Source organism: Filicampus tigris, chromosome 10 (assembly GCF_054856515.1).
Source record: "Filicampus tigris isolate MCC_2025a chromosome 10, RoL_Ftig_1.0, whole genome shotgun sequence".
Lineage (NCBI taxonomy): Eukaryota > Metazoa > Chordata > Actinopteri > Syngnathiformes > Syngnathidae > Filicampus > Filicampus tigris.
The window spans coordinates 18,389,822-18,406,419 of NC_141226.1; the positions used below are offsets into that span (position 1 = coordinate 18,389,822).

Sequence of the window (16,598 nt, forward strand, 5' to 3'; positions counted from 1 at the left end):
ATTTTTTTTTGGTACAAAATCCGCCCAAATTTTCAAAACAGCATGTTCTGTGACAGATAGCATGTGCTGTTATTTTGAGCTGCTATCAATAACTGGCACTGTCAATGTGAGCGCGATGCTGTGAGTAAGTGTTGGTCTCCAGGTCGCCATCCCAGCCGGTCCTCTGCGATGCGCTGACCTCCTTTTCAGAGGAGGACACATTGACATCCAGGCTTCCTCACAGTCAACTCCCACTCACACAATGCACATGTTAGGGTTGAAGATGACCCTGGCCTGCTTTCAGTATCTGCAGCGATATGGATGCTACTTGCCGAAAGTACTTCATAGCTGTTCAGGTACATTTGCAGTATCGGGCCTGTACATTTGCAGTATCAGTATTGAACAAACGCTGTTTTTGTATTTACAAGATCGATACTGGACAGTCAAAATATCGATAGTTGACCGTCGTCATAACTCAACATTTGCCGTATCAGATAATATACTAGATACTTACAATAACAATATCAGACATTTTTAATACCAATATAGGACATCAGCTGTATAACACTGTATATTTGAGATATCGGTTCGGAATATTTACATTATCAGATAATATTAATACTTGACGATACACTTTTGTCCCAATCCGATACGGCTCCCGATACTTGAGTTGCGATCCGATACATATTGCGATACATTTTTATTATAAAAATATATATTTTAAAAAACTAAGGCATGTGTTTCCAATGTTTTAACTTAGGTGCCATTTAACGTTCATTCAAATGTCATGAAAAAAAGTGTATAAACTGTTCCAGTAACTGTTCCTAATACATAGGAGTGGAATAAATAAAACTCCATTCACAAATCTCAACTTTAAGGACCTCAAATGTTCTAAAAGTATGTTATAGAACGTGCAAAACATAACATAAAATAAGGTTCTCGAACGTATCGATACTTCATCAACGTATCGTTACTTGGTATCGGCAGAAAAAGTATCACGATACATCCAGCCTGATACGATATTTTTTTCCTAGCCCTACTAGATATTCATAATAATGTTACCAGGCATTTACAATACCAACATGGGACATACTGATGCAGAACATCTGCTGTCACTATTATATCTTAAAATATATTGTAGATTTGCAGGATTGGATAATATCAATACTGGATATTCATAATACTGAAAGTGAACATTTGCAGTACAGATACAGGACACTGGTTGTGTCCATTTGCAGTATTGGTACAGAACACTCATAATATTAATACTTGACATTTACAGAGCTGATACTGGGCTGTATTGGTACAGATTATTATCATTTTCAATTAATACTGGAAGTATACAACACACAGTTGCTCTAACAATCCTCTATGTTTTCTGTATCAGCAATGAATGTTTATTGTATCATTTGATGGCATACTGACATTTGCTGCTTCAAAGCTGTACGTTTGCAGTAATGATTAAAAAAAAAAAAAAAAAATAGTGCAAATCCCTGACATTCTGCGTCAGGTCAAAGTTTTTCATCCTCCCAGTAAGGCCAAGGTGACTTGGCGACACTCGAGTTCCACTGCCACCTTCCGTCCTTCGCTCGCCGGCTCCCTCTGTCACCTGCTCTCTATGTCTCACCATGAAAAGCGCTTTAAAAGACTTGAAGGTTGCCATAGCAACAGCAGCTTCCTAACAGATTCCCTCCCGTATCATAAAACATATTTGCCTTAATTCACCTCCCATTTAAATATCATCCATCAGGTTGTTTTTGCTGTAGCTCAAAACTAATACAAGTGTTTTTTTTAAAGAACAAAGTCATTGTTTGACAGTTACAGACTTTACTCTTTTGAACTGTTGTCTACTGTTTATACGTCATGCAAATGAGTGTCTTCCTTAACTTTGTGCCTCTTACGCCGTTCGAGTACATGATCCTGGCTACCATCACCGCCAACTGTGTGGTGCTGGCTCTGGAGCAGCACCTGCCCGGAGAGGACAAGACCCCCATGGCAAAGAGACTGGTGAGCACACGTGTGTGAAAAATGTTCAGTGTGACTTGAGAGTCGAGAATTAACCATTTACTTCAACTTTAAGTTTAAAAACCTGCACGGTTTTTAGAGGATAAGTCTTGTTTTCACAGCATTTGTCGAAGCTAGCACGTTGCTTCTTAAGGTGGCGTATCGGAAATGGCCATTCAGTCCAGTGAGTTCATAATTGAATGATACCAGATTGAAGGGCTTGCACATTCCTGTATATTGTCAAAATCAATGTATTGTAAATGCTTAAAGACAAAGTCAACCCAAACATATTTTTTTCCTGAATATGTTTGATGCAGGCCCACTAGTTGAAAGAAGGCGTTCTGGTAAATATTGCATTTGTGGAATAAGAGTTAATCCACCACTTTTTAGCCATCTCTAGGTGTGGCCATTTTGTTACTTCTGTCGACTGAAAATGACACAGTTTCTCAGGGCTCAGGTAACGACCAATCACAGCTCACCTGTTTTCTGAAGCTGAGCCGTGATTGGTCGTTATCAGGGCCCTGAGCAATTGTGATGTCATTTTCAGTCGAGAGAAGTGACAAAATGGCCGCCTACTGAGATGGCTAAAAAGGGGTGGATTTTGCTGCTTAACTCATATCCCACAAACGCAATATTCATCAGAATGCCTTGTTTCAACTATTGGGCCTGCATAGAACATATTCGTGAAAAAAAATATGTTTGGGTTGACTTCCCCTTTGATGTTTTCAATGCAGATACAGGACATGTACTTTGTGACGAGGAGACATTTGCAGTATCTTTAGAGCACATAATACTGATACTGCAAATTGAATGTATCTGTCATGTAAAATTGCAATATCTGTACCGATATTTGCCGGATCTGACACTGAACATTTAAAGTAGTGATTCGGGACATTTGCAGTATAGCTCTGTAAAACTCTTAGAAATGTCACTGTATTGGTAGAGAACATTCACAATATGAACACTGGATATTCACATTAATGATAGAAGGCATTTGATGAATATTATTATTATTACCTTTTTTCTCAGTGTATCATAATGGACATTTGTTGTATTTGCCCTGTATCTTATGTGTCGATGTTTGTATCGATACTAAACATGTCGATTCCAGCAGCCCCGCCTGTAATGAGCGCCATTATTAACGTTTTGTAAATATGAACAACTGTGAAATATGAGGCTGTGCGTTATTATGTGTTGTGTGCTCTCCGCAACACGCACGCGTGTACAATGTAATTGCAGGCTGGGTGGTGTCTTGACACACACCGCAGAGTACATGGCATTGTTTTGACTATGTGACGTGTTTATGATCGGAACCGTAACACCCCCGCTGACCCATCTTTATGTGTGCAGGAGAAAACGGAGCCGTACTTCATTGGAATCTTCTGCTTCGAGGCCGGCATCAAGTTAGTGGCGCTGGGCTTTGTTTTCCACAAAGGTTCCTACCTGAGGAACGGCTGGAATGTTATGGACTTCATCGTGGTGCTCAGTGGGTGAGTGGCTCATCTCCACGGCAACCGCAGTGTTTATTTTGCACAAATTGATGGTCGCCAAATATTCATTTTGGGTTGGCTGGCATATGGCAAATAATCGCAGTTGCCTGCTGCTGCTCGGAAATCAGTGTCTTTTCTTCATTGCTCTTCGCCGCCTTGAATTGTCTGCCCAACTCAGGCTTGTTTCATGCGCTGCAATTCGTGGAAAAAAACAAACAGGCCTTTCAAGTTTAAAATACAAATATGAATGAATAAAACGGGGAATTTCGATTTATCGGTAATGTGCATTTGAAATTTGGCACTGGACTGTTTGCAGTATCACATTAGTAATATAAAATCATAATACTGAATATTAGCTTTATCGTTAGTCTATGTGCGTTGTCACATTGGATACTGACAGTATTGGAAGTGGAAATTTGCATTGTAATTTTGGGTGGCACATAACACATTTACAATATTTGAACCGGATATCTGATGTTTTGCAGATGGATATTTACAGCATCAGTACGCCACGGTCGTGATATTCACGGCTCACCTGTTTTCTGAAGCTGAGCTACGATTGGTCGTTATCTGAGCCCTGAGAGTGTGTGATGTCATGTCTGTCTGTCGACAGAAGTGACGAAATGGTCCCCTGAGATGGCCAATATTCTTGCTCATATTCCACAAACACAATATTAATCAGAATGCTGTGTTTCAACTAGTGGGCCTGCATGGAACATATTCTTAAAAAAATATGTTTGGGTTGACTTCCGCTTTAAATGACTAGGTTGGAGCACAATAAACACACTTTTTAAATTTAAACATCAGCAATGTGCGTATGCAATTTGATGGGACCAAATTCATTATGCGTTTACTAGGCTGTGGTTGGTGGAGCGAAACATTAATTTCGGCAGAAACACTTTGTCGACTTGTACTGGTGCGTTCAAGCGTCCCACTACCACACACGCACACACACACACTTCAATCATGATTGCAGGAAGCTTGACCCAATGGATGGGTCTTTTTTTGGCTTTCTTGGCTTTTGTCAAGGAGATTTCCTCAATTCAGACCTAGTGATACCAATGTCGGAAATATGTGTTTCCATGGAGCGGGAGCTCCGTCTTTGCATTTCGTGTGAGGTGGGTGGATAAGTGGATTGGCACTTGTGTCTAAAACCTGCTTGCGCTCGCCCCCACCGACTCGCTCCATTCATTGAGAAGGGGGGGTTGGCTAAAGCAGCAGGCTTGCAAACAACCCAAAAAAACCACATACTCACAATGAGAGTTTTAATTTGAGAGCTGCATTTGGTGAGTTGCACAGGAGTGAAGCGGCGTACGTCGTGCTGCATTCAGGGGCCGCCGCTGTTAGTGTGTTGACATCTCGTTTCAACCTGACACCCACGTGTTTTTTTTTTCCCCCTCAATCTTTCCATCTGACCATCTTGCACTCTCTTATATAAAATAAACATGTTTTTGTGTTTTGCTTTGACTTTCTCTCATGATCCAACCTGCTGTGCTGCTTAACTGGTACACACATACAGATCTTTGGCATCTTAAAGCGGAAGACAACCCATATTTTTTGAAAAAAATATGTTCCCAGCAGGCCCACGAGTTGAAACACGGCATTCTGATTAATTTTGCGTTTATGGAATATAAGTTAAGCAGCAAAATGCACTCGTTTTTAGCCACCTCCGGGGGTGGCCATTTTGTCTTCTGTCGACTGAAAATGACATCACAACTGCTCACAACGACCAATCACAGCTGAGTTGTTTTCTGAATCTCGGCCGGGTACACACATGCCGACAATCGGGCCCAATTTGAAAACTCAGCCCAGGCCTGATTATCGAATGTCTCTGTCAGATTATTTGTTCCGATTAGCCTGCGATGGCATGTGCGTAAGGAGTTATATATTTCCTCACTTGAAAACTGCTTGGAAAACTGTTGAGCCGTCAATCATGTAAATGTTAAACCTGTTTAGTATTTATGATCTCAAATACGTATGTGTATGTTAAGTTGGGCCCTGCCGCAGATTGCATGATTGTGCGATCAAAAGGAACAATAGCCAGTCAGGAAGTGAAGTATACTTGCTCACACTTGGACATGGTCACAGAGGCTCGGGGTCAAACTCGCAACCTTTGATTTGGGAAACGACCACTCTACCGCCTGAGCCATGCTGCCCTCAAGTCGTGGACGTAGAAGAAATTGTCTGCTTGTGACATACTCCAGATTTTGCCATTGAATGGCAAATTAGTTTCCGCTTAATTTCCTTCCACATTCACAACAGCGGGATAATGAACGGAGAGAAAAACTTGAGTGCTTTAGCCGTTAGGAAATTGAGTAAATATACTGTAATGTGAGGGATGCTTTAGGCTCCATAAAACGGTGGGCGGCTCAAACGAGCATCGCCGTGTCGAGTCGTTATTGTAGCGAAATTAGCTTCCGCCGCTTTCCTTAAGGCCCTCTCCTCTGTGCACGGTTGAAGCCAAATTAGAAGGAGGATTTTGTTGACACTCGGCATTCTGGCAAGGATCAAATTTACTGTAGGCCTACTGATAAGGGTAGACCGGTTTTAGTCACAAACGCTGAACCATCCATGGCGGTCTGAATGGAACGACAACGCCAGCACCATGACCTACGTTTGAGAGTTCAGCAGCACGTCAGAAGAATACTTACAACGGTGTGAACTAGGTTTCCATATCATAAATTGTAACTGCTTCATTCTGAGGTCCGGGGGATGCAATTGGAGAATATTTTTGTTTTATTAAATGCCGTATTCATACAAGAACGGGACAGCGTTTGTGACGAAAAAAAGGACGAGGTTTTTAGGGAAACAAGGGAAGCTAATTTCACTTTTATAAATGACTCAGTCCAGTGCAAAATGGCACACTACAAGGCTAAATTGAGTCACCCGCTGTTTTATAGAGCTTAAAATTATCACTCACATTATATTTGCTCTTTTTTTTTTTTTTTTTAGCAGCCAAAGCCCTTAAGGTTTTCTGTCCACTCATCTTACCGCTGTTGTGAACAACCAGAAACTTAACAGCAAACTAATATGCTGATCACTGCCTGGGTTGGAAGTACATCACCTGCCTCGGGTACTTTGTCCCTAGAAGAAGCTAGGCTAACTGTTAGCTTGTCTGATAACTACCGTACCAAGCAGTTGCTCATTTCTTTCCATGTCATTTTGTTGTGGTTAATGACTTGTAAGACACATTACACACTCAACACAACCAGTTGCTCCTCCATTTGTGTCCGGCAACACTTCAAGTCAGTTTCTAATTGGCTATCATCCCATTTCACGTCAGAGTCACAGAGCCCGTGGCTTGGCTCAACACGGTGTTGACCACACACAGAAGGACTTGTGGATGTTTTTAGCTGGGAGGTAAATCTAGTTCAAATCAGATGAGAGTTATTACAAAATGGTTCTTATGCTGGAGTATCAGCAAAAATTGTGCCGGTTGTGTAACAACAGTGTTTTGCGGAAAGAAGCGGGGGGGGGGGGTAAAGCCAGGTAGTTGTTACTGCACAGCCTCGTCCGTTGCGTAAAGGAATAATTGTTTGTTTTTCCGCACATCATCCCCTACAGCGGTGAAGTGGAATAATACAGAGGGCTCTATTTTCATCGACAGTGCATGTGCACTCAGGTGTCAAAAGCTGGCATATCTCGATTTTCATGCCGCCGCAAGACGAGTTAAGCATGTTTGGGGTTTTGGCAGTGCTGCGCCTTATTCAGGCAGTTTGGTAGCTGGAAGTAGACTAAATCTTAGACCAGCTGGAAGCGGGTCTAGGTTGTGGTTAACACAATTTTGGTGATTTTGATCGAGGTGCGGACAGACACATTCTGAGCTCTGCTGACGTACTGTATGAGGTGGATGCCATCATATTTGATTCATAAATATGACAACAACGTGCTTTTAAAAGAAATCACCCCCTGGCTTCGGCACAGCTATGGGTGGGGATTTGGGCATTGTCGCACAAAGACGCACGATCGGGAGTGGAAGGCGTTCGTCAAGTGCCCACTTCACAGCACTGATCTACGATCTCCCTGGCCAACTTTACATCATCCGCAAGTGCAGATCTTGTTGCAGCTCCTTATAGATATACTTTGCTCGTGTCAATCTCCTGCTTTAGCTCCAGCCAGTCCGTTTATGTAGAGGGAATGAGAAGAGCTGCTGCCATTGACCATGAAGTAAGTCGGTTGTGTTCACTCCCACAATAGCGCAAACGCCCATTTCTAACTGCACGTGTCTACGAAAATACCAAAAGAAAGAAAACTCCACACATGCGCACAGTTAAACCGCACAAAAATACCGAAAAGACCTAAGTACGTACTACCTCCTGAGACTTGTTTTTCGGGGTGAATACAATTGACATTGTAGATATTTTTGTAAAAGCGTGAATGGAATTCATGTAACTTTTCAGTATTTAGTGCAACCTGGAGCTCATGCTGCTTAATTTAAACCACATTTGGTGACGGACGGCCTGGTTTGCTGCCTGCCATCTGACACATTTATCGCTCTGCACATCTGCTTCTCTGTCTATCTGTCACATACACACACACATACACAGCCACATACACGGTCACGCGCACACACGCACATACACACACACACAGACAGTCAAGTAAGTGGCAGTACAAGTAAGTCAGACTTAAAAGAAAGCGTGCACATGTGTCACGGAGGCCACGTGGGAATCCAATTGAGGCCACTGGGCCAGCGCTGCCGGCGTCCATTTCCATTTGGTATTAATGAATCGCTACGATCCAATCTGTTGGGACATGCAGCTCAATTAAAAAAAAAGTCTTCATCTGAGCGATGATGAGCACGTGGCAGTGAAGGAGGAACCTGTGGGAAAATGTAATTAGGCGGGGAAGTGTTTTATGGCAGCAAACTCACCGCCACAGGTGGACAACAATGGTCTGCATTAAAATGGCTCCCATGTGACTAGTGGTCATTTGTTGCCATTGAACTTGTTGGCTAGCTTGCTAAATTTAGCGCCGCAATTGCCCTCTTGTGGCACATTTAAATCACAGACATTTATTAGCTCTACAGTAAAAAAAAAAAAAAAAGGCTATCTCTTGTGTGTCTTTGCTAACTTGTATCTTAGATTAAGCACAATGTTCACGTTTGAAAGTCAGATGAAAGTCGACATTATGGATTGAGTGACAGTGTGACACCCTTTAAACCTAGAACACTAACGTTGGGTGATTTTCACCCACACAATTTTTTTATGTGATATTTTGTATTGGGAAATTAAAGAAGACAACTTCCAATTTGGCATACAGTGTTGTACTTTTACATAAATTGATGAAAACGGTATTTTACCCGGGACATTATATCGGGTTTAATGTACACGATGTTAGTGAAGGTGTTACTAATTTTAACGTTAGTGTTCTAGGGTTAAAATCATGACAATTTGGTATGGACGTTTCAGACACAATACAACTGTTGAGATGACGCAGTTACAGTTAGCATTAGCATGTTTAGACTGTGAAATGATCTCTTAGCACTCAGCAGCAGAGAATTCAAATAAAATGTTCTGTAACTTACAAAACAAAACCTACAAATGAATACGATATATAGATCACAATCCCTAATTGACACTAGTTTTGTATATCAAGCAGTTACAAAAGTTACAAAACATCAATGTGCGGCTAACAGTCATGGCTAAAATTAGTATGTTTAGGATTTGGAAAAATGTAGATTGCTAGCTTCAGCTCAAAGTTCTACCATGAAAAATAAACAACCTTCAGAGGAATGCACTAACTGGAAATGAGTTGGGAACTATTCATTTGTCATGTTTCAGGAAAAAAAAATATCTCAAGTGAGGACTATGGTAAGAGCATTTCACTCATAAGTGGAGATAGCTGGCGAGCTAGCCAAGGTTAAAGATGTCAATTAAGGCTTAATGGTTCACAAATGAACAAAAAAGAACCCAGAGAAATATTCTACAGTTCTCAATATCACTGTTTTACACCATTTTTGTACCTTAGGTGTAAATTAGCCTTTTCATTGGAGTAGTGACTATTGTTAGAGTTGTCAAATAACATTTAACGTCCTGTAATTTATAAAAAAATAAATAAATAAAAAAGCAGTGTCGTACTGATCTCACAGTACACTATCCAATTTTTCCATTTTGTTTCAATAAAAACATTCTAACATAATCTTATGAGGCATTAAAATTACTTGGCAATGTTATTTTATTAAAACATTTTTAATGAGATAATACAAATATTGTTTTGGTGCAATACAAGTTTAAGGGTGTGTAGTATAATATATTGTATTACATTATTATTATTATTGTTCAATTACCTGTATTAAAATACTGATACATTAAATAGTAGATTTCTGCTCAGTTACTTATGAAAATTAGCGTTATTTCACCCAACTTCACTTCCCTATGTGAAATTATAAGCGGTATATACATATATAGTATTAAATAAAACACAGGAGAAGTTAGTCTGAGTTTTAAATGTTTGCTTTGACCTCATTTCTTATTTTTCTTTATTTACTGAGCCCTATTACTTACGGTTGAACGTTGAAACGTTGAAACGTTACATCATTCTAATCCAATAGCATCACATAAATGAGTTTGTGTCCTTTAGCTTGCATTAAAGCCACTAATGTGTCCACGCAGGAGGCCAACGCGCATACGCCGAGCTGCGCTCAAATGGCAACTGCTGTGCTGTGGTTGCTGTTGGCGGCGTTGGGAGTGTAGGTGGAGGTGTGTGGGAGAGGCTGCATGTAATTAATTCAGCCTTTCTGCAGCCAGTTTGCAACAGTGCTTCATGTACACAATGAAGAGCAAAGAAGGAAGACGTCAGCCACTCGCTTAAGTCACTCATGGTGGAATACAAAGAAATGATAAATGCCCCCCCCCCCAAAAAAAAAAAAAACATAGAAAATTGGATTGAATAAATAGACTAAGTAGAGCAAAGACTTCTGACAAGCTTTAATTTTTATAACTGAAAATTAAAAAAGATAATAATAAATTGCGGAACAGCACATTTGTGACTGTTTGTCTCAACTGAGTTCAGGGCGTAAAGGTGGCTAGCTGGCTAGCCTAGCTTGCAGCAGTCGCTGAGATCTTAAATAGCCAGAGGTGGCAAAAGTTGTCAACATCCGTACTTAAATTATGGGGTTGTGGCAGTTGTCAGGGGCCAGACATACTGAGGCCCTTGATCGACCACCTTTTTGGTTTTTGATTGTTGTAGTTCAGTTGTGTTGAAATGTCTCAACGCAATTCAACTGAACCTTACTTATAAAGCACTTAAAAAAAAACCAACTGACTTGTCATGAAATGGGACTTAGATACCCTGCGGAACTCCATATCGAGTACTTTATTGACTTTCAATTAATTTACACTCACACATTATTGTTTAGTGGTGTACAAATACACTGCATCACTACTATGAGCTTTTTCTTATATTGTGACCCTGCTATGTTGTAAAATAAATTTACCAAATCATTATATACTGCTCAACGCGACCTTGCCTGTAGCCTTTTGTGGCCACTGTGTTTAGAGTGAAGGACATTTCCACAGAATCCCACTCCACTGCTCCCTCCGGGTGTCTCTTGCCACTGCCATACACTCGCACGCTCACGCATACACGCTTTCCCTATACACGTACACTCACACGCACTCATGGTCTCATTCTCCCCGCTCCCACATCTTACAGGAGAGCTTTTGCGTGGGCCCGCGCTTGAGTCGCTACCATGTGACGCTTTCTATCCTCAAACACACACACACACACATTGTCTAATATGGTAAAAGGGGCTCGTCCTGTTACAAGTCAAGGGTTGTGCCACACAAATATACGAAGACAAAAACACACTACCTTCCATACATTATCTGTGTGCATGATTTTGCACACTGGCTGTATGCCTGGCTGAAATATTTAAAAAGCGGATGTATACAAATAATCACTATTTGCTTGTTGTGTGTAGGTGGAGGTACGTCACTGTGTGTGTGGGTGAGGGAGTGGGAGGTTGAGTATGGAAATGTCTGCCAGGTGTAGTCATACTGTATGCATCCCGGATATACAGTAGTCTTTGTTTAGAAAAAACATATATATATATATATATATATATATATATATATATATAGTCTCTCGCCTTGCCAAATGCAAATTATGCCCCACCACCACCGTCGTAATCATTCATCTCCGGATTTACACCTCTTTACTTTGGCTATTTTTGTCTTTGAAGTGTGTCAGACGCCATGGACAAAAGTGTTCACCTTGCCAGAACAAAGAGAATCTTTTTGACCCTGTTGCATATTCTATTTCTGACGCAGGCCAGCAGCACACGAGTAACAAGTGACAATGAGTGTTTTGTCCGTCCATTAGGATCCTGGCAACGGCAGGAGCGCACATGAACATCCCTGTGGACCTTCGCACTCTGAGGGCTGTGCGAGTCTTGAGACCCCTCAAGCTTGTCTCCGGCATCCCCAGTGCGTCATTTACTACACGAACTCTGTTATTTGACTATTTACAAATCAATGAATTTATCCATTTATTTATTTTATTCTTGTATATAAACCCAGCATACACAAATCAAGTTTTGATAAATCAGAACATTCTTTTTGGGTTTTTTTCTCAATGATGTCCTCAACAGCACTTAGGCGCTAGTTGAAAACACATGACTTTTTGCTGACACACTAAAGTCATCCTGCCTTTCCCCTCAGGCCTGCAGATTGTGCTCAAGTCCATCATGAAGGCCATGATTCCTCTGCTGCAGATCGGCCTGCTCCTCTTCTTCGCCATCCTCATGTTTGCCATCATCGGCCTGGAGTTCTACAGTGGGAAGCTTCACCACACCTGCCTGCCATCTGTCGACATCCTCGGTATGCTCCCGGTGTGCCGACGCACGCCTCTCGTGTTGGATCTCCTGAAATTCTGCAGGTGTACCTAATGCTGTAGCCAGTGGCTTACATCATGATCATCAGAAAATGAAACACCAGAGCGCATTTTGAACGCTGGTGGGCGTGCACATGTTGTTTAGACGGCGGCACGTGTCCACACATTACCAAAAGTGTTTTGATCATGTCTTTACATCCCACGGTCCATTTTGCCGCTCTGATTAATTAACTGCTGGTCCATTGTGGAGCCCCACTTGAGTTTGAAAGCAGACCATGTATGTGCTATTTGAACATTTCAGCTATTAGATTATCCTTCTATCCATTTTCTATGGCGCTTGTCCTCGTTTGGTTTGTGAGTGAGATGGAGTCAAATATTGCTGCTTCGAGTCTACTGTTGAATAAAAATGGTCTCCTTATCAAGAAGTAAATAGAGGAGACGCTCATTCTCCTCCAGCCTGACACGTTCCGACTGATGCGTTCAACGCGGCATGTTTTTCGCAGTTTCCTTTGCGGCTATTTTGCGAAACAAACTTCAGAGATTTGATCTCCTTACTGTGGCCAACAGAGAAGTAAATACAGGAGACTGTTGTTCTTTGCAGTTGTTGATGTTTGTTAACAACTTAGCGTGTCGTGTTCGGACTGATGCGTTCAATGTAGCGCTACTAATCGAGGCGAGTAGTAAAGCCATCTTTCGAAGACGGAATGACATCTGTAGAGTTTGATGCATTTCCTATTTTTCAATGAGTATTTCTACTGTTGCACCGCAAGTGACACAACAGCGGAGGGAGGGTCTCTTCCAAGCTTCCCAAGTGTCCAACCGTGGAGTGGATGCTCTGCGACACACTCGACAGATGGCAGAACATGACTGTCGTGCGAGGCGTTAATGTATACATGCAACATGACAGTTTGTGCCCTACTCGTGTGTGTCCTTCTACGTATGCGCAAGACCCCAGTGAGGTCAGCGCTCTGTGATGCTAGCTTTCCAACCTCTAGTAACACTCAAGTTCTATTTTTTTTTTTTTTTTTTAGACAACGAAACGGTGGACTCATCCGAGTTGGCATTTGCGTGCGGCGTACGGAAGTGTCCGGAGAGATACGACTGCAACGACACGTGGATCGGCCCCAATGACGGCATCACGCAGTTCGACAACATCCTGTTCGCCGTCCTCACCGTCTTCCAGTGCATCACCATGGAGGGATGGACGGCTGTTCTCTACAACGTAAGTGTGTAAAGTCAATGGTGTCAACAGCTGTTCTTTCTATTTTCAATTGATATGTTATTGTTAGTTATATACATATATAACATAGGAACATAAATCCGAGAAGCTCGGTTGCTCTTAACTTGCATCGCGTGGTACCTAACAAAAAAGTGGTACTTATTAGGTATTTGGGTACGAATGAATTAAATTTGAAATATAACATATCGTCGCTGTCCTGTGAAGAACACTTATGCCATTTGTAAGTCATTTTGAGAAATTATGTTTTTGTTTTGAATTCATTATTATTATTTTCTTCAATATTATATTTAGTATGCAATGTGCAAATTTATGAAAGAAGAAATATTAGTTTGTATTGTGCAGGAAACGGTGCTTAATCACGACTGAGTAACGCACGTGCGTAGTAGTAGTTGATTATATATTGGTCATGTGACGTGCCGTTTTTCTTCATTCAGAAGGGCAGGTGGTGGTCACAGTTTTCTGAGCGACGTTAGACGCGCGAACGAATCACCGAACATTTAAGTTGACTATAATAGGAATAGGCGAGGAATTGGTTTGTGTTTGTATTATTTTCCCTTTCAGTCAACTAGAAACAAGGAGTCTGAGAGGGAAGATATCTATTGCGTCAAACTGGTTGTTATCCACCCGCTCCTAGAGTGGCAAGAAAGCAATAAGAGTTGCCACTACACCAGTTTTTTTTAAATTTTCTTATTTTTACGCGAACGGTGTTTCCGCATTACAGACATCACGTGAAAATTTTTTTAAAAATCAAAAATTGGACATAAGTGTTTTTCACAGGACAGCGACGATATGAATTATTGTTGTATGCTTGCTATATGATAAATGTCATTTCAGACTAATGACGCTTTGGGCACCACTTGGAACTGGATGTACTTCATCCCACTCATCATCATTGGCTCCTTCTTTGTGCTCAACCTGGTGCTGGGAGTCCTTTCCGGGTGAGTGTGCGACCCCTTCCTCTGTGTCACGGAAAGTTTTAATTCACACATTGTAGGTTCACATTCTTTTCTTTGTTTATTTTAAATCTATCCCACCTTAGTGAGTTTGCCAAGGAGAGGGAGCGTGTGGAGAACAGGCGGGCCTTCATGAAGCTGCGGAGGCAGCAGCAGGTGGAGCGCGAACTCAATGGCTACCGCGCCTGGATAGACAGGGCAGGTACTGCAACACTCTGCCATGCACACCTGGAACTGCATCCACCATTTTCTCTTGAGCTAAACTCCCCCCGACGTCATTTTCGGATATCGCCGGGCGTCTGTGCGGTAGGGCTGCGCATACAAGCGCTATGCACGGCATCTGCACTGGCCATCTCCCACGCAAGTAGAGGGTGAGGAAAAGGTGATACTGACTCACTGGCTTACAGTAAATGTGTGTGCACGTATGCATGTGAATTGTCTGTGTGCGTGCTTGTTGGTGTGGGTGAGTGTGGGAAGCGAGAGTGAGAGATATTGCGAGCACTGAGGAGGGAATAAGAGCTCCTTCTCTCAAGGAGGTCACACGGGCCTCTGAGCGTTTACATCAGAGCGAGCCTCACTCCCAAAATCGAAACCGGTCACTTAATATACACCGTATTTCCTCAAATAGACTAATAGGCACTTGCCCCAATTACTCACTTGGTGCAGCATTTACAAATTAATGGTTCCCTCACGCAGTAGAAAAAAAAAAAAAGAGAAATTGTTATAATTACTAGCACTGGTAGCGTACTGGTACATGCCGACGAACGGGGCATCGGACGGGGGATGTACTGTATATCAGGGATGAACTTCGGGCGGCGAACATACTGTAAGTGACACCTTGATTAATTTGTATAAAACAACCAAATTTTTTTACAAACCCCCAAAATTCTTCAAGAAACATTGATAAAAATTCTAAATACAATTTCCATGAAAACCAAGGGGGAATGGGGGGAGGGGGGATACCAGAAAATGGGGAAAATACAAAATATGAAGAAATATTGGGGGGGAAAAAAAAGAAGAAAAAAAATCTGAGAAAATGCAAATCCACGGGTGCTGAACTGCACTGGACGGACGACTGTGGTTTTAAGTTGTAATATCACCAATCACCACTAGATGGCATACATGTCATAGTTGCGCTTACACTGGGTCTTATACTGCCCTATAATTACAGGTTGAGTAGGCCTAATAATTTTGGGCAGATTTGGAATGATATGCAAGACAATCATAGTACCTCAATAATCTTAACATTTTGAGTGAGTTGATTTTTTGTTATTAAAAAAAAAAAATGTACAAAATGAGTTCTTGCACTAAATGTGGGTTTCTTGTTGAGCGGTTTTGTCCCATCCCTGGATGGTCATTTTTATGCAAGAGAGCCCTTTGCACTGAAAAAAAATTCCAATATGTAGCCATTTTATAGTTGCCCATCTCTGATGGATATCAACAGCATATGGCACAATTTTCCTTCCGCGAAAAATCCCATTGGCCGTTGGTATTAAAAACGAAGGCTATTTATCGACAGTGGATCTCCAAAACGCTCCCCGCCCCATTTATATCACAAAGACTTTACCTCATTTCATAGATGCGAAAGAGTTGAACGCAGTTGAACTCAGGTGCTAACCAAAACAGCAGCACCTACTGAGGCACGCAAACAGTCGTAAAGTGTGACGATGTTGTAAAGAAGTCCCCGTGCACAGCATTAGAAAATTATCTTCCAGGAGATGGCGAGTTCATCGATTTGCATTCCATAAGACTCTGACATGTGACCATTCCATAATGTATAACAATGTCCAAGGTTATATTGCCGGAAGCTACGCTATTGGTTTGTGTCAACCTCATTTCTTGCCGTTTTTCTGCATTTCTCTATAACAAACTTTTCTTTTGTTTTTAAACTCCTGTTTGACCCTTTCCCACAATTTGCTCTTGAGTGAATAAAGATCCCCCAGTCATTATTTGTGGGAATACTGTTTAGAACGTTCTGTTTTTCTGTCTTTACAGAGGAGGTAATGCTGGCAGAAGAGAACAAGAATTCGGGGAGATCGCCATTAGATGGTAAAAGCTCTGTCTCATTTTACTACATACAGTAACTGTCATTGCAAC

The 16,598-nt window shown here is 41.6% G+C and overlaps 1 protein-coding gene across 1 annotated transcript in view; it reads left to right on the forward strand.

The window, feature by feature from the left end:
* Positions 1-16,598, forward strand: part of LOC147141130 (voltage-dependent R-type calcium channel subunit alpha-1E-like) — a 55,791-nt gene that overhangs the window by 14,998 nt on the left and 24,195 nt on the right. The window contains exons 5-12 of the mRNA XM_086043609.1: positions 1,880-1,986; positions 3,334-3,473; positions 11,799-11,902; positions 12,137-12,295; positions 13,340-13,530; positions 14,383-14,486; positions 14,588-14,703; positions 16,497-16,550. Coding sequence (XP_085899735.1) covers positions 1,880-1,986; positions 3,334-3,473; positions 11,799-11,902; positions 12,137-12,295; positions 13,340-13,530; positions 14,383-14,486; positions 14,588-14,703; positions 16,497-16,550 — 975 coding nt within the window. The remainder of the gene's footprint in view (positions 1-1,879; positions 1,987-3,333; positions 3,474-11,798; positions 11,903-12,136; positions 12,296-13,339; positions 13,531-14,382; positions 14,487-14,587; positions 14,704-16,496; positions 16,551-16,598) is intronic.